At 38.8% G+C, this 18,207-nt stretch overlaps 1 protein-coding gene across 1 annotated transcript in view; it reads left to right on the top strand.

Annotated features, from left to right (window-relative positions):
* Positions 1-18,207, top strand: part of GABBR2 (gamma-aminobutyric acid type B receptor subunit 2) — a 447,388-nt gene that overhangs the window by 173,783 nt on the left and 255,398 nt on the right. The window contains exon 3 of the mRNA XM_056485688.1: positions 4,812-4,982. Within this exon, the coding sequence (XP_056341663.1) occupies positions 4,812-4,982 (171 nt within the window). The remainder of the gene's footprint in view (positions 1-4,811; positions 4,983-18,207) is intronic.

The following is an 18,207-nucleotide window of genomic DNA, read 5'->3' as shown; positions in this document are numbered from 1 at the left end:
CAAATAGCCACTTCTTTTCCCTTCCACTCTCTCCTGCCAAAGAGGGACAAAGGCAGAGAATATGAGTTGAGATAACAATTTACTGAAAGCAAACAGCAATGGACTAAGAAATGCCCAGTAATGGCAGCAGCATCAATAACAGAAGTAAAGAGGAGGAGGTGCTTTACACACAAAGGTGTTCACCACCTTGACATCTTTCTGTGTGGCTGCCGGGACAAAGACAAGACAAAGATGGGCAGGGGCTCCCCACAGTGCTCTGCTTGTCCCTGAGCCAGGAACAGGAAAACAATGGCAGCCCCCAAAAGCTGGATTGTCCACGTTGAGCTGCTTCACACTCTGGGCTCGATTCTGTGCTGCTCCAGCTGACACTGCTTTTGGCTCCTCCACCCGGGTCCACTTGGCTCCTCTCAGCTTGGGTCAGACTCAGCTGAGCTCTGCACATTTGGGTCTGCAATAGCTTTGCAAAGGATTTCTGTTACTGGCTTACCTTAGCTGATACAGTCCATTTAAATAAGTGTGACTCCTTAATAAAGCTCTGGCCTTAGATAAGGACAACTGTTTACCCAGGGATCATTCTGGTCTTTTATTTTCCCCAGACTTTTGTACCCTACTACAGTGACAAAAATTAAATATAAATACTTCTTAGAGACAGTGAAATGACTGAACAGAAGGAGATTACTTGCCATTTCTGGTAACTTCCTTTCTCTCTGCAGTACATGGGACATTCATTCATTCAAGGCTTCTTTCAGCCTTCCAGCTTCTGGACACATATATGGGATCTATAAATGGGACATACAGTGTTGTTTCCTTTTCTAATTTTGTTTCATCTTTCTAATAATATCCATCCTTTCTTACATAACTCTTAGTCTTTCCCATTGATTTCATTAGTGCTGCATCCCATTTTCTTAAATGAACAATAGAGCTTATCATCTTATTATTCCTGCTTCTGGACTGACTTTAAGTTGAATGCACCATTACTTCCATATACAGAAGCACTTGAAAGCACTTCAGACTGATGTTTCTCATTTAATCTCCCACAACTCCTTTAAAATTAATATAGGGTTATGAAGCTACCTTTTACTCCCCTTCTGCAGATCTGTTCCTTTCAACATTTTTTGTTTTAACTTCCTTTTTCTTTCATCTTGCTATCTAGTGCTGATGACAAAATTTCCTTGAAAATGTGTGGATTTTCAACTAAATTAACATTTTCAGAAAGTATCATCTTTCTTGGGAAAATTTAATTCATCAGTATACATGCCTGACCCCAAAACTTCTGTAATAAAATTCTTCTTTATATTTTTCAGTTTTTTCAACAGTTCACCAAAGTCTTTTCAATACCCTGGTCTGTTTGTTTCTCATTTTGTACTATAGCTAATATTTTATAGTTTTTACTTGAATGGTAAATATTATCTTGTTTTCTATTTCAAAGTTTTATACTGTTTCATTTCAGAAATTCCCATCTGAGTCATAGCTTATGTTTCCCTATATTACACTCATTTTAAGTTCGGATGTGGTTGCTCACAAATTGGAAGCAGCTATTCTAAAGATATTCTAAAGATTTCTCAGAGATAATCTAGGAAGTAGCTGCAGGTTTTTCTGACTATATATATATATATATATATATATATATATATGTCTCTATAAAATATATATGAGCTTTTTTTTCTATAGATCTACACAGAGCCTGTTTACATATGCACACACAAAATAATGATTTATCACCTGGTAGCTGTCCACTGTGTCTTTCAGTTTATAGTAACTTGAAAATTACTTTTTTTTCCTTTCATTCATCCTTTCTTGAAGTTTGTCTTTTGGCCACCTTTTAGAAGTTTTGTAAAATAATTTCCTGTGAAAAAATAACATCATACACCCCACAGGTATTTATTGCTGATTTATAATCCTGCATATAACTGTTTATCTCTCACTCCAGTTGAACATAGGGAGGCAAGTACAAACACCTATAAAAAAAAATTTAGAGCAGTGCATGAATATGTATGCATTGAAAATGCAATAATGTGAAAAACAGAACTTTTGTATTTTGCAAAGAATTGTCTGAACAATATGATTGCCTTTCATCCAGATTTTTGCTAAATAATTGAAAGTTATCAAAATAAATTCTTGTAACAAAAAGCAGGATGGCTTTCAATCCTGTAGAATGAAGTTGAACTGTGAAAAACCTTTCAATATGTAATTTTCAAATCAGCTATGAATAAATGACTTTAGCCCTAAAATACAGAGGAATAATGCTCAGTTAAAAAGGGCTGTACTATCATAATGCATATGTGGGTGGACTGTGTTGTGATCTTACTTGTTTTATTATATTAAATAAAGTTTTTTAATGAGTATTTTCCTTGTATTTCCATATAGCTGTGCTATCTCACATACTTTTCCCAAAATGTCAGTTCATTTCTTAATATGGTCTTTTTATTACTATTTTTTAGAACATAAGGAGGTTTTTTTCCCATTTTTAATCCTTGTCCCTCTCAAAGCAGAATATTGAGTTCAGGTGATTTTTCGGTTAAGTTCATTGCCTGTCCCAAACTCTTACAGAGATAATTTTAAAAAAATTTAAATATTTTTGATGATTTAATTTTTCCAGGATATTTCTCCATCTCTTGCAAGGGTCTTATTAATTGTTAAAGTGATGCAGAATGAGACTAGCCATGATATATGTGATGCTTGAAAGACCTCTGGATACATCCTACAAGATGAGAATTGTTTGAACATTAATTTTTCCCATTTTTTATTTTAATAAAACCTTTATTTAAAAATAAAATGAAGAGGATTTTTTTTTTTTTTTGTAATTCAGGTGTCTTTAGCTTTACACTAAACTTGGATTCACCTCTCCTCATATGGTTGAGAAATCTGTTAAGAGTCCTTATTTTTCTGTAAGCAGTGAAGAGAGGTAATGTTTTGCTTCATTGTTTCCAAGGAAATTTGAACAACTAGGATAGTAATTTAGGCCCTTTAAGTCACTAAAAAAAAGTCACAAAGGATGGTTTTGAATTGTCTTGCTTACATCATGGCTCTTTGCCCTAAAGCCAGCTGACACATAGAGATGCTTCTCATTGCTATGGACCTTTGTACTACTGATCAGAAAAAATTGCCTTTCAATCTATGAACCTGAGCTAGTGAACCCACTACTGTTACTTCAGTGTTGCTTTTAGCTTCTTTTTTTCAAGATCAATCAAATTATGTTTGATCCAAACCCACAATAACTTGAAAAGCAAGTTCTTTGCAGGCTGCAAGCAGCTGGGCTGCTGAGAGACATTCCTCTTCAGGCTGGATTTCCAATGTCAAATTTTCTCTCTTTCAGTCAGCAGTACAGGTCCTTATTTCCACCTTCATTGTGCAATGAGTGCATGATGTTCAGCACTACCAGGCTAAATAGAAAAGTTCACTGGGTCTACCTGGCAATGTTCATTCTTCTTTCCTTATGGGATTTGTTTTGGAAAATCAAGATGACAATATGTAATAGCACCTCACGTTGCACTTTTTTCATGAAATCTAGTAAAAGATCAGCTGCTGTATTAGAAATGTTTTACCTCAGAATTATATGACAATTCATTATTCATGATTTCCTGGCTAGTGTAGAGAAAGGATCTTCCATTTTGAATGGTATATTGTAAAAAAGGTTATGCACACTTTAGGTTGTTTAGATTTCTTTTAAACAAACAAAACAAACTACATTCAGGCCATTATAACAATGCAATATATACTTTGTGAATCTAAAATCAGACAGAGAGTAAGTCCTGTCTCTGATAGGCTAAAGCTATATTTTTATAAACTTGAAGAAAAGACTTGAGCTGTTTTTCAGATTAAACTTGTCTATTCTGAATTTCAGAAAATGTTTTTATATGTTTTTAAATAACTGTATCAGGGAGTTTATTTTGTGTCAGTTGAAACAATTTGCATTAAAAGAATACTTTAAGAAACCCCTTAACCAAAAATCCTGGCTGAAAAAATGCTTGAGAAGCACATTCCTAGAAGCCTAAAAAGAACTGGAGGGAATGACCAGAGGTATCTTTGGAGCTGGTGTTCAAAAAGTGAATGTCAGGCATTCTTTTCAAAACACTGTCTGAAAAACATTCACAAAAAAAATGCCACCTTTAGCTTTGGCAGAAGCATTCAATGAAGTTTTCTATTTGTTTTTGTATGTTTTAAAAGGTTTCCTGTTTTCTTTTGTAATTAGCATTCTCTAACCATGAACAAATTCCAGTGTTTTAGCCATTGAATCCACTTTTATAGCACAAACCACAGGGGGCCTGCTTCAGTGCAGGAAGCTGAGACCCAAGTAAACTTCTGAGTTTCAGCCTTGGCTAACATAATGATTTTCTGTTTTTCTGTTACCTGGAGGTGTTTTGTTACATGAAGGTAGAAAGTACTACTAGAGATTCACCCAGTAACTTAAGAAATATAAGACTTTGAGAAAATAATATTCTCTTGGAGGTATTCTCAACTTTTATGAAGCAAAATTGACAGGGAATTCATCATAGAGATTTACTCCCTTAGGCCTTTTTGCTCTGTGCAATGTGTAAGATGCATGATTTTAAACAGAGGATTTTACATCACTGACTTTCAAGATTTCCTAGTTTAATTTTGCAGTAGGTGGTTTATAGAGCTAAAATATTTCAAAAATCTCTTTAAAAGTAAATGGTGCTGGTAGGACTTTCAAGCTGCTGATGAAACTTCTCTACATGACAGCAATGCACAGATTGAGTCTTGTTGCACTGAGGAAAGCAAATTTTTTTTACTGACAGCTAGATGACTTATGGTGACTTTCATTTTTTTGTTCTTTGATTTTTTTGCAGCTTTCATTTGCAGCAACAACTCCAGAGTTGGCTGATAAGAAAAAATATCCTTATTTCTTCCGGACAGTGCCATCTGATAATGCAGTGAATCCAGCAATTCTGAAGTTACTCAAACATTACCACTGGAAGAGAGTAGGAACTTTAACCCAGGATGTACAAAGGTTCTCTGAGGTAAGATTTGCATAATTACTAGTATACACAGAGAGATACTAATATCAGACTTCTAAGGAGTTAGCTCCTTTAATAAAAGCAATTCAGGAAAAAGAAACAGTCCCACTGTTTCAGTCCTGCTTAGCTTTCTCTTAGTAGGTCACATTTGCTGTACTGAATAAGCTTAATTCCCTTCTGGGGTTTATTTGAGTGACATGTAATGAAAGCTACCCATGCTTTTGCATGTCTGTTTTTTACACACAAGATCATTGCACCCCAGTACAAAGGTTCCTTTATACTCTTTGATTTGCAAAACCATATTTTTGAGGGGGGCTTGTAATCTGTCTCTGGTTCACTTAAAAGGGAGAAGAAATCCAATTTAATCATGTTCCTTTTGTGCTCTGATTTATTATAAACATCAATCTGAACACTGATGAACAAAATCTGGTAAGTCTATGGCTAAAAATATTGGAGGAGTTTACTGAGACAAAAATGTCTGAAGCCCCTAGAACTAATAGGACCACATACTATGCACCCCACAGATCTTTCAAGTTTCACCCTGAGCAACATTCTGATCACAGAAATTGCAATAAAATATAGACTAAGTGCCAATAATGGCTTTAACAGCTGAGTAAAAGAAAACATCTTATATGTAATGAGTCAGATCTAAACAAGGAAAAGAGTTGCCCTATTAATTATCAGAGAGGTAAAACTAACAGAGACATGCTTGGTTGTTTGGTTGTTGGGAGTTTTTTTCTTCCTCAACATTGATTTTTAAAAAGGCTGAGTGAGCTCTGAAGACTAGTGTAATTAAAACTGGAAGAGGGATAAGAACAGGTTAGAGACGTCTTAGATGAGTCAGATATTTTCAAATTGTCTGGCACAATTAATTCACTATGGAATACTTAAGAAATCTTAGACTCTTCCCTTATGAGCTTTGAGAATTAAAGGATAAAAAGTAAATGAATTATAGGGGGAGGGAAAAAACCTATGTGTCTGTCTTTCCAGAAAACACACAAGGGCCCTGGGAATTATAGGCCAGCCAGGTTAAATTTGATTCCTGGAAAGACACTTGAGCAAATAATCTGTTTGGAATCACCAAGGAGATAAAGAAATGCTAAACAATGGTGAAAATGGATTTGTCAAGAATAAATCATGTAAAGCAATCTGATTTCCCTCTATGACAAGGTAACAAGTCTCAAGGAGGTGGGATACATGATGTACAATATTCCATGACTTGTAAAAAGTTAAAAATGCTCCTGAAGAAAAGTAGGAAAAGTTCATCTTGGTGAAGATACTATAAGAGCAGTATAGTCTCTAGCCAATATTTATGCAATAAAAGTTAATTGACATCAGGTCAGTCGAATATTTGTTTTTAAAATAAATGCTGAAGCAAAAAGTCACCAAAAAGTATGGTATGCTTTACCCTTCTCTGTCTTGGAAATAATTTCATTGAGTAGTTATCAGTGGTATACTGTCAAACAAGAAGGATGTGATTCTGTCAAGTGGTATTCTCTAGAAAGAGATAAGGTTTTTCTCTAGATAGTATGATAGAAAAAATGTTTATTAAATTGCAATTGATACCTACTTGGGAAAAGCTGCAAGTACTTTGCTGAGGACAGGATTGAGTTTCAGGATGATATTGATGCTGGCTTAACTCCAGCCAGCAGCCAAGCACCATACAGCCTCTTGGTCATTCCACTGTGAGCAGGTTTGGGGACAGAATCTGAAGGGCAAAAGCCAGAAAACTCAGGGGTTGAGATAAAGACAGACTCATAAGGAAAGCAAAAACCACGTGCACAAGCCAAGCAAAATAAGGAATTAGTTCATCTCTTCCCATAGGCAGGAGGGTGTTCAGCCGTGCACGGGAGAGCAGGGCTCCATCACACATAGAGTTACTTAGGAAGATAAACACCATCACTCCAAATGTCCCCTCCTTCCTACCCCACTTTATATATTGAGTATCATGTCATATGGTCTGGAATATCCCCCTGGACAGTTTAGATCACCTGTCCCACCTGTGTCTCCTCCCAGCCCACCATACAAGCCCAGCACCTTGCCAGTGATGCAGTATGAAAAGCAGAAAGGCTTTGACTCTGTGCAAGCCCTACACAGCAATAACAAGAACATCTCTATATTATCAACCCTGTGCTCAGCACAAATCCAAAACACGGCCCCATACTGGACACTGTGAAGAAAACTAACTCTAACCCAGCCAAAACTAGAACATTGATAAAGGTTTTAATAAAAACAACATGTAAGTGAAAAGGTACAACATGGCTGTGTAGGCAGCAGATCTCCAGAGAAAGATATGGCAAGCACAGCAATGAACTGGAAATTGAGTAACAGGCAAGACATTTAGACTCCTTGATTTACTGAAAAAAGTAGAAAAGAAGCAGAAAGCTCTAATTGCACCATCCCACTGTAATGCAATATTGACACTTAAGACACATAGAGTAAACTATAACTCTACTTAGTGTTCATCAGGTGAAAGTAGGAAAGCCAGGTCTAATATCTTCAAGAAGGAGGTAGATCAGAGAAGTCTGTAAAAAACATTGGGCCACCTGGAAACATATTTAATGAGAAAGATTAGAAGTGAAAAATGGTCAAATAGAAAGAGTAGATTATTGAACTTTTGTTGTGTAGGGTTTTTTAGGGTAAAACTAAACACAGGGATCCTTGGTCTTCCTTTGGGACTGCTGGAGGGACATTCTGTCTGTCAGGGTCACTTAAGAAGTTATAAAACTGCATCTTTCAAGGGTTTGCAGCAGTTCTGCGCTTGAGTTCAAAGTCTCTCCATTTCTCTTGAAAGGTAAGCAACAGACTTCTGTGTCTGCAAACTCAAATTACTGTGATTCATTACAGCTTTCAAGTAGTGCAAGATCCAGGAAAAACTTCCCTGAATTGCAGTGATTTTTATAGAGCATGCTGAGTCCTGTGTCTTCAAAATGATTGGAGCTCGATTCTTCCTTTTTCAGCTCCATGTAGAGTTTCTCCCTTCTCCATGCAGACAGTGAAGGCACAGAAAAAACTGTAGGAACTAATTAAATTGCTGTCTGGGAGCAGTGAGAAATGGAATATAGCAGGAGAGCACGTGATGGCTGGGCAGAGCCCAGTCCTGTTGCAAAGAGAGGAGGGCATACTGAGGAATTGAGGCCAGGATCAGCCAAGTGTGCAGATCATCAGGCAAGAAAGTCCATGGCAGTGAAGCAGGTCCAAGGCCAAGCTGGAAAATCAATCCACAAGTCAGGGTCAAGTCCAGTGACTGCTGGACACGTCTATGGCAGAGACTGAAGACACAGGAATAAAGGCTGGATAGAACTCCCTCAAGAAGGACCATCAAGGCTGTTAGTGACCCTCAGATGATGGTATAAGTCTATATATCAATTGAAACTATAATTTTCCCTCTAAAGGAACATCAGGCAAAACTATTCTTCGGACATTTTTTTGAAAGTGACAAAACAGTTGAATAGGATCTAAAACTTATTTCTCTGCTATAAAATGACAGTGGGCTTGGGATGTGAATGGTCTGATCTATAATTAAAATGCATTACAAACCAGAAGTAATTGAATGTTTTCTCTTACTTTCATGCAAAATAAAATAAGCAGAAACAAATTAACGGGATCTTTAGAGAAGCCTGTGTAGTAACTCCGGTGGTTTTACTCTTAGCAGCAAGACAGAGCCTTCTCTCATTTTTCCATCTGCCAGAAAGACTGCATCAGTTTGACAGATCTCTCTCTTTTTTTTTTTAATCTAGAGCAGTTTCTATGTCTATCTAGATTTCCTCCAGTGGTCCTTCCACCTAAACACATGGGAGGTTAGATTCTCATCCTTGCATAGGGACTTCATATCCATGTAGTTTAGTCAACAGGAACCCTGATTGATCTCTTTACCTGCCATCTAACTTCAGGGTTTTTTGGCCTGATGACTTTTTTCCTTAGCTAGATCACCATCTTCTGTCCCTCTGCAATTTGTACTTTGATCTTATCTACTGAATAATCAAAGCTCACCTAACTTGTCTGCAGGTTAGCTGCCCCCTAAAGTCATCAAGCTGTCTTTTTGGTTTACTTTGCCTTGAAATGAGACAGTTGTCTCAATTGCTTAGTTTATCTTTATCTGTGAAGGACAAGATCACAGAGGATCTCTTGCTTCTATTTCAGTTGTTTCCTTTGAGAATCCTTTCTGCCAAAGCTTTGGGTTATCACTGATTTCCTTTTACTTGGTAAAAGTCTTCTCTTTCTTATTAAAAAATATTATATCTTCTTTATTCTTCAGGTCACAAAAAGAGATAGAGGGTAGGTAGAGAGAATGGAGAACTTTATGCCAGTGTGTTCTCAGTGCTTAGAGCACACTGGCAATATCTATACATCTTACACTGCTATGGTGGCTTGAGACTCCCTTTCTTGGCATTACTTGGATTCAAAGATTGACTTTTCAAGTGACCTGTATTCTGGGGCTGCCAATAGTTGAGCTCACTGTTAGTATCCTTTGTGAATTCTTCAGCTCTCTTTGTACAACCATAAATATCCTTTCCATTGGGTTAATGTTTAAATTGTATAAGTTAACTTGGTATAAGAATAATGTACACACTTCATCAGTTCTGTTACTTAACTAGGACAAATTCATAACTATTGTGCTTCTGTGTCCTAGATTTCATGGATTGCTGCCCTATTCTCATCCTCTGGGAGAAGATTCTGTTTCAAAAGTTAACTCTGGGGCAAAGATTTATAAATGAGGTTACAAAATATTTTCAGGATTTTCAGCTCAAAGTATTTGCTGTGGTATATAACTGTAGGGTAATTTAAGTTGGGAGATCTTGGGAGGTCTCTCATCCAATATGCTGCTCAGGCTAGCTTTAGTGTTTATCAGCCTTGAAGAGTTATAGCTGTTTGTCCTGGTTCTGGGCAGGAAGGGTTAGTTTATGCAGTGTCCAGGAGGGGACATCTCCAAGACACAGAAGTTATTCTATACCAGCTCACCTCATTCCTGGGATTTCAGGGAAGGGAGTCTCCCAGTGAGAAATAGTCCCTTCCAGCTCAGCACAGTGGAGGGAACAGTCAGGAATTGCTTCCATATGAATTGTTCACATCTTTCTTGTTCCCTCTGTCATTGGTATTGCAGCTGTTACAGTTCCTTCTCTTATCTCATTGCTGTTTCCAGTAAATTGTTCTTATCCCATGATCTTCACCTTTTGTGCCTCTGACTCTCCTCCCCATCCCATCACAGGGAGGAGGAAAAGGGTGTGAGCAAGAGGCTCATGGTTTTACTGGAAGCACTAAATCTGAGAATAACATTCCTAATCCATGACACTGTTGCACACACAGTTTTCAGAAAAGGCCTATGTCCTGTTTCTGATTCACAGATGAACTTTCAGCTGATTGAAACATATGCAGTGGTTGGTGCCTCAAGTTTTACTGCTAGCTGCTTGGGATTGTATTTTGGATTAGGCAAACCAAGCAATATTCCTGTGGTTTATTGCTGGCAGTATTTCATGCTTCAGTGGGAGGAGTCATGGGAATGAAGTTATACTTAACTATAGTAAGTCAAAACTTTAGGAGGCCACCAGCATTGAAGAAGATGTAAAGGCCACAGAATATGACTGGGAAACAGAAAGATGTATACTTATGTACTGGTTTTCAGATATGCTTTATTTGCTTATGTGCAATTCCAGTTTACCTTGCTTCAGGACTTTTCTGTTATTTCCTGCTTATTTTTCATTTTATTTATACATGTTTTTACTCATAGTATGTTTCAAATTGGAAGTTGGCACTTGATTGCAATGATACACTAAGAGGGCTCCCTTATTTTGTGATATAGACTGGCTTAAATTCTTTTTGCAATCATCTCATGTTGAAATTCATTGAAACTGCATTTTAACTTAGCATTTGATAGCATATTCATGATATTTCTAGATATAAATATATATATATACTTTTTCCTCCCACTGAATACCTTGTCTGGGATTGTTTTTAAAATAAGTTAAATTCTGTTCATCTCAAGTGAATCTTTGTTTTTCCCTACTTCTTAATAGTCATCTTTTTGTGTGATTTCTCTGCTTCTTCTTGGAAATATTGAGAACTCGTAATTTTATAAGTGTAGGTGGCATTTCAAAAAGGCAGAAGAACTGAGAAGTGTGCAGTATGATAATGAAATAGATTAACAATATCAAGATAAAATATTCTCTCCTGTGACTCTGTCACAGTCTTCACTGAGTTCAATAACCTCAAAATAATGACAGTACAAAAACTTAAAAGAAACTAACCTTGTAAATGGACAAAAAGGCTTTTTTCCTGGGAGACATGATGAACACTAAGAATTTCTTTAGATTATGTTACATTTTGCACACTGACAATGCAACATCTGTGAAAATCAGCGGGCCATCAGGGTCCATTTTTGCCTAACTTTAAAGAATTTAGTATCTCTAAATTCCAAGTTTCATCCCAGAAAATGTAATACTGGAAAAAATAAAATTGTTCCCAAGTAAAGCAGCTAACAGTAAGTCTTCTTAACATAGTATATGTCTGTTGCTGTAGAGAAATCAGACTAGAAGCATTATTAATCTAAAATTTTATTTATTGTAGCCTTGCTTTGTCACTGTGCAGTCTGCAAACTCACATCTCAGTTAGAGGCCAGTTCTGATAAGAATTCACTGGATGAGCAGAGGTAATGAGTTATTGTGGGGCTAAGAGGACTTAGGAAAAATAAATGAGATAGCTCTTTACCTTTCAGATTTCAGCCAGAAAACAAACTTTAGACCAAAGATAGTATATGTTATGTAGACTTCAAGGTGTGATTATGTTTTTTGACTTCTTAGGTTTGGCTTCTGAGGATCAAAAAGAGAAGTAGAGCTTTCCACCCTCCATCACAGTTGCCAAGAGGTTTTAGGGCAGCAAGAAAAACATTTTTTTTGTCCATGAATGAGCTTGGAAGCCTCAAATATACCAAATAACATAAATGTTTAATCTGGGAGCTCTGAATAGTACAGAGCAGTTTCATCCTAGAAGGAGCACTCTGCCTTCAGCTTTGAAGAGAAAAAAGGAAAGACAGAAGATTAGAGAGACAGAAGGCAGTAAAACAAAAATATGAGGAAAAAAGCATGAAGAGAAGGTAATGAGAGCAGGAAAACGGAGACATTATAAATGTAATTGTTTAACTATAAAACTCTTAAAAACTATCTCTTCCTAATGCTTACTTTTTCAAAGTGTTGTGTGCCTGAGATCTTCTTTCATATTGCCTAATTCCCAATTTCTGGCTGATATCTCTAGCAAAATTTAAGGAAAAATTTAATTCAAGTTTTCTTGACCTCGCAGAGAAGAATGAATTCCTCTATTCTGTCTTGTAACTATGCTTTCCTATAATTCAAGTTGGTACATTCAGTTCTTCACAGACAGGCAGTCACTGAAAGTGACTTTTACTAACTAAAGGGAAACTGAAGTACCAGATCTAGTATAATTATTCTGGGTCCTGGTAAATATTTAGGAGCTGTGAGATTATGGTAAGGTCACAAGACTATGATATAGGAAACAGGGATAAATCAGAGAGATAGAGCCTCAGCCCAGGTTTGTCCCTCTTCATAGGAAATGGTCTGTGTACGTTCAGCTACAGAGCAGGGGGTCATCTGAGGTGGGAATTGTAAATAGTAGTTAGAACTGACTATGTACAGGCAGCCTTTCTGTACCTTCACAGATGGAAACTACAAAGCCTCCCTGGGCAACTTGTGCCAGTGGTTGGTGATCCTCACAGTTACAAAGCATTTCCTGGTGTCCAGATGGTGCTTGGTACCTGCTAGGTTTCAGTTTATGCCTTTTGACTCTGATCTTGTCACTGGGCACCACTGAAAGAAGCTGTGCTTCATCCTCTGCAGCTTCATGGTCCTTCTCTGGTCTCTCTCCTGTGTGTCCATGTCTCTGGATTGAGGAGCCAAGATCTCAACCTGCCACTCCATGTGTGAGCTCAGCAGTGCTAAGCAGAGAAGGATCACCTTCCCTGACATGCTGTGACAGCACTCCTTCATGCAGCCCAGAACACTACTAGCTGTATTTGCCACAAGGGCACATTGCTGCCTCATCTGCAACCCAGTGTCTACCAGGACTGCTTTCACCAAGCTGCTTTCCACTGGGCACATCCAACATATATTGCTGCAGGTTGCTGTTCCTTCCCAGCCCAGGACTTTGCACTTCCCCTTGTAGGACATGGGGCTCCTGTCAGTCCGTGGCAGTGTGACCCTACTGAGTATCAGTCACTCATCCCAGTGTCATCAGCAGCCTTGCTGAGGGCACCCTCTGCCCCATCATCTGAATCATTAATGAAGATCTTGAGCAGGACTGGAGCCAGTACTGACCCCTGGGGTACACTGCTACCTTCTGGGCTCCTCCTTCCAGAGGGTGCAGCCATTTGGGCCAGTTTTCAATTTACCTTACTGTCCCCTTGTCCAGCTCACACTCTGTTAACTCTATGAGAATCTTATAGGACATTGTCAAAAGTCTTGCTGAAGTGTAGGCAGGCAATATGCTCCATCATCTTCTCAAGGATTGATGTGATGTTGACTGGCTGTAGTTCCCTGACATTTCCTTTCCTCCAGTCTTCAGGCATTTCTCTCAGTCACCATGATTGTTTGATTATTGACACAACACAGTGTCACCTACATTGGCTCAGTAACTCTTTGCCAACAAGATCTCAGTTGGGTCATTATTCATCCCTAGGAAGAGCTCCACATAGTCCAGCTGTTCTGCTCACAAAAGGCAACCCCACCTCCTCATTTTCCACCCCTCCTTCCAAAGGAGCCTGTATCCCACTGCATCACTCGAGTTACATGATCTATCCCCACATTATCTGTGAGCCCCATAGAGTGGTAGCCCCACAGCAGCTCCCTGATACATAAGTCACTGTGTTTATTCTCCAAGCTGCATGCTTTGCTGTAAGGGCACTGCAGAGGGCAACCCCACGTGCTGATTTCCCAAAATGATGAGAAGATTTCTCTGTAATGTTGCCTTGTAGGCACATCCTTGCTTACACTTTGGAGGTGACCCTGCTTAGGCTCCTTAAGCTTTGTTTGGTTGATTTTGTCATCCCTTTTGGTCATGTCACTCCAGGCCCTTTGCTTATCAACCCTCCCTGCCCTTCACTGTGTCACAGTGCTTCTGGTAACTCTCTCCTCTGTCATTCTTAGTTTAAAGTGCCTTTTTACCAGGGCAGCCATTCTGCTGGCAAAGATAACTTTGTCCCACTTAGTGAGAAGGATCCCAACTGTCTGAAGTAAATTGACCCACAAAGAGGGTTCCATAGCTGTAGAAATCAAAACCCTCTCACCACAACCAGCTCCACAACCAGATGTGGGTATGTATTACCAGCTGCCTCCTCCCCACAGCCTTTCCCCTCACCAGCAGGAGTAAGGACAACACCATGTGGGCCCCTATGCTCCTGCCTACTGCCCATAGAGCTTGAAGTCACTTTTGGTACTCTCCAAGCAGCATTATTGTGCCCACATGGATGAACAGCAGGGAGCAATCGTGTCAGAAAGCTTTGGCACCTTCTGAACATTATCCTGGATCCAGGTACCCAGAAAGCAAACCTCCCTAGATCATAGGTCAGGTCCACAGACAAGTTCCTCTGTTCTCCACAGCAAGGAGCCACCGATTATTATTTCTTGTTACTTCTTCCTGGTGGTCTTGCATGATTTAAGGTTAGGTTTAGGGGACACAGTTACTCTCTTGAAAGCACATTTTGGTGATCTTTAGGATTCACTATGCTACTTGGGAGGATAGTGAATCTGTAGTATTTGTAAACCTTTATGTGAGTCAGGAGTTTTCCTCTTGGTGCCAGAAATCACTGACTTGGCATGGGCAGCCTAAATCTCCACTGCAGCTTGTGGTCCAGGGATATTGAAACTGTAGTGTCTCCAAGAAGTCAGTCTGAATATCTGTCTTATCTTTCCTGCTGTTGTGCAGCCTGTGTCACTACCACACTTGAGACTTTTTTATGCTGATTTCAACACAATTGTGTGCATCTCTCTCTCTTCCACCTCTCATTTCTTCTGTTTTTTGTGCCCTTCTGCACAAGCTTCTGTGCTTGACTCCCTGGGAGCTGTGCTCTGGGCTTGGCTCTTACAGGGGCCTCTCCTAGCCCCATCTGAAAGGATTCTTGACCCCCTGTAGAAGGTAGCTGCAAGAGGGCTCTAAGAGCCTTGGGTCAAGGGCAGCTCGCCATGTTCATTAAACCTTGCTAGAGCATTTTGGGGCCATGCTAGCATGGCTCTCCTCATCTCATCCTTGCCTGGCAGTAGCAGGCACCTTCAAGTTTCTCAGAGGATTCCTGAGTTTTCTCATTATCCTGGACCTTGTGCCCAGAGGATCACAAAGCAAAGACCATCAACTTTTGCACAGACTGCACTGTCTGTTTGGGACACACAAAAAGCAGAGTCTGCATGGGGATAATAAAAAAAGAGGCAGAGGGCAGGAAAAATAAATCACAACATAGTTTTATTAAAGGAAAATCTTGTCAGAGATGGTAAGCTAATTGATTTCTTAGAATCATTAGAGTGGATTTTAATGCTTGGCTGAATTTTATTTTGGTTGGTACAGTGCCCTGCAGGACCCAGGCAGAACAAGGAAGATTGGATGAGTGCAGGGAGTTCTAAGCCAGTTCAGAAGCACAGCCAGAGGGAAGACTGCAGCAAATAGCAGTATTTTTAGGACAAAGAAGTTGATAGTGACTTTTTTCTTTTTTAAAGGGATAGCCCTGGGACCAAGTTTTTTAATTGTATTAATTCATTACTTTAGGGAGAACAACTTACAAACTTGAGAAAGTTGTAGATGACATAGGGAATAAAGAAATTCCCATTACAAAAAAAGAAACCGATCATCACAAGGGTTGTCCTGTATGATATCATTAACAGGAATCAGAAAATGAAGTGTGGTAGGCTTTACACATGGTAAGCTTTCTGGATACTCTAGGATTTTAATTAAACAGATTCCAGCTGTTGCAGAACCATAAGACATTAGTGATAGTTTCAAATACTCTCTTTTTAACTCTTCCTTTGGATCATTATAGCTGTAGCCTTAAATATTTTATTGCAGATTTAAATTTTAGTTCTGGAAAATGTTTCACAGCCTACAGCATAGGAAGAGGCTTCCCATGTGTGAATATTTTAAATCTGTATATCAACTCTTTGGTTGTACCAGGCAGTCCCTTTCAGTGATAAATTCTTGTGGGTTTTGGACATACCCAATTCTTAAGAACCTCCTTTTCTTATTATTTTTAGATACCATCAATCAGAATTGTAAGTTCCTTCTGCAAGTGAAAATTTTTGATTTACCTAATCAGTGTTCCATACCTTACAGAGAACTTACTTAATATATATATATTTTCTTTTTTGTTCGAAAATAAAGAATTAATCTAACTCTGATTATTGAAAACTTTATGATAATAGTCATACTGTTATGATACTGAAGATATATTTGAAGGTGTTTAATTTTTGCTAAAATGTCTCTTTTTTAGTCTAGATCAGACAAGCTCCTTGGGGCATTGTACTTGGGGCTGAATGAATGCATGAGGACTTCCAGCATACACATTTCTAAACTTTGACTGCAATCAATACTGTCAGAAAGAACTTGAGATCAACCCTTACTCTAAATGTCAAAAGCCAAATCACATACATGTTAAATAGGATGAATTCTCTAAAACTGTTGCAGTAGCTGTCTGGCTTCTTCTCTAGAGCAATTGCTGTGTAGGAGCTTTCAAGAAGTTCAAAAAGCTAGGTCTGTAAAAAGTATATAGGCTTCTTATCCCTGGCTTCCAAACCTGGGGAGTTTGGTTCCTCCTGATATAATTGATGGGGTAGTGGATAAATAATTTTTGGGTGCATTCCCAAAATCAGAGGCAGACATGACAGCACACAGACCAATGAACTAGTAAAGGTAATCAAGAGTCAACACAGATTTCTGTGTATTATAAATGCTGCCATTTTCTGGGAAGTTAAAGCCTTCCTCTGGGGCTACAGGGATGCACCTCCGCACACGCAGAATTCCCATCCCCATTTAAATGTCTGGACTCCAGAGTGCTGCTGTCTGTACTTCAATGGTTGAATGGAGGTCAGTGCTTTCTCTCAGAAAGCTATTTCTGCAGATGGCATTTTTGCTGTAGTTTCTCATTCAAGAACATGCCAAGGAAGTGAAAATTCTCTTTTCTGTTCCCTTCTCTTTGAATCCTCTGAAATGAATTCAAGCTCACATCAGCCCACTGCCAGGATGGGGACCTAATCATCAGAGTGGCAGACATCTGCTAACTTTTTTGGCAGTAGCTCCAAGTACTTTTGCTACAGTAATAAATGGGAGCATAACCCATTCCAGAAGGGTACAGTGTAGGTGGAAAACGAGGAATATGTCCAGGTAGTCTTAAACAGATGCATAACAAGAAACACTTATGTTTGCTCTGCACTGCTCTGAGGGAGGAAGGTGGGTGTTGAATTCCTGTGCTTCATTCTGCAAATTACACATCTACTCAAGGGAGGAGGAGTACAGAACAGAATTAGACAGTGTTGTAGAGAATGTGTCGCTTACAGAATTTTTTTTGAAGTTCAGCCTCTATATGGACACTGAGCTGGCAGTGTTTGAATGATAAGAAATGAGCAGATGTTGGTCTTTCTTCTGCAGAGACTGTTCTAGTCATTCCTGAGGTATGCACAGTTAGTAATGCAGCATGAGCAGGAATGCCTCTGCTGTGCCTTTGTTTGCCATGCAGAGACATAGTCAAGGTTCATTCTCACATGTTTTACATCCCCTATATAGTCTATATAAGAGTAATGCAAACTTCACCATGACAGACAATATATGGCATTAGCAGATCCTAATGGGCACACCAAACTTATTAATAGTGCTCTGTGATTAATCTGTGATCATCTCTGCAACTTTCCAGACAGGACAAACAGGTGTCAAGGACTAGGGTAACCCATTAAGCCATCTCAATTGCATACCCAGGATGCAGTTACTTTTTCTAATAAGTAAATACACAGTAATATTTGGAAAAATGCATCAGTCAAAGTGTATGTGTGAGAAACAAGAGGCTCTGGCTTTGCAGTTATCAAGTGGTGCTTTGCATGGTGACTGATGAAACCATGGCTTCCTACAGAAGAAGGAATCTGTCCATAAAACAAATGTGGTATTCAATGTAGAGCTGTACACCCCCATAGTTCCTCTTTCTTTCAAGCAAGGACACAACAAAGTTCTTGTTTGCAGCCACTAAGAAGGA

The sequence above is a fragment of the Oenanthe melanoleuca genome, chromosome 2 (assembly GCF_029582105.1).
Source record: "Oenanthe melanoleuca isolate GR-GAL-2019-014 chromosome 2, OMel1.0, whole genome shotgun sequence".
Lineage (NCBI taxonomy): Eukaryota > Metazoa > Chordata > Aves > Passeriformes > Muscicapidae > Oenanthe > Oenanthe melanoleuca.
Note: the sequence above shows the minus strand (reverse complement) of the source record. Positions and strands in the feature narration are given on the sequence as shown.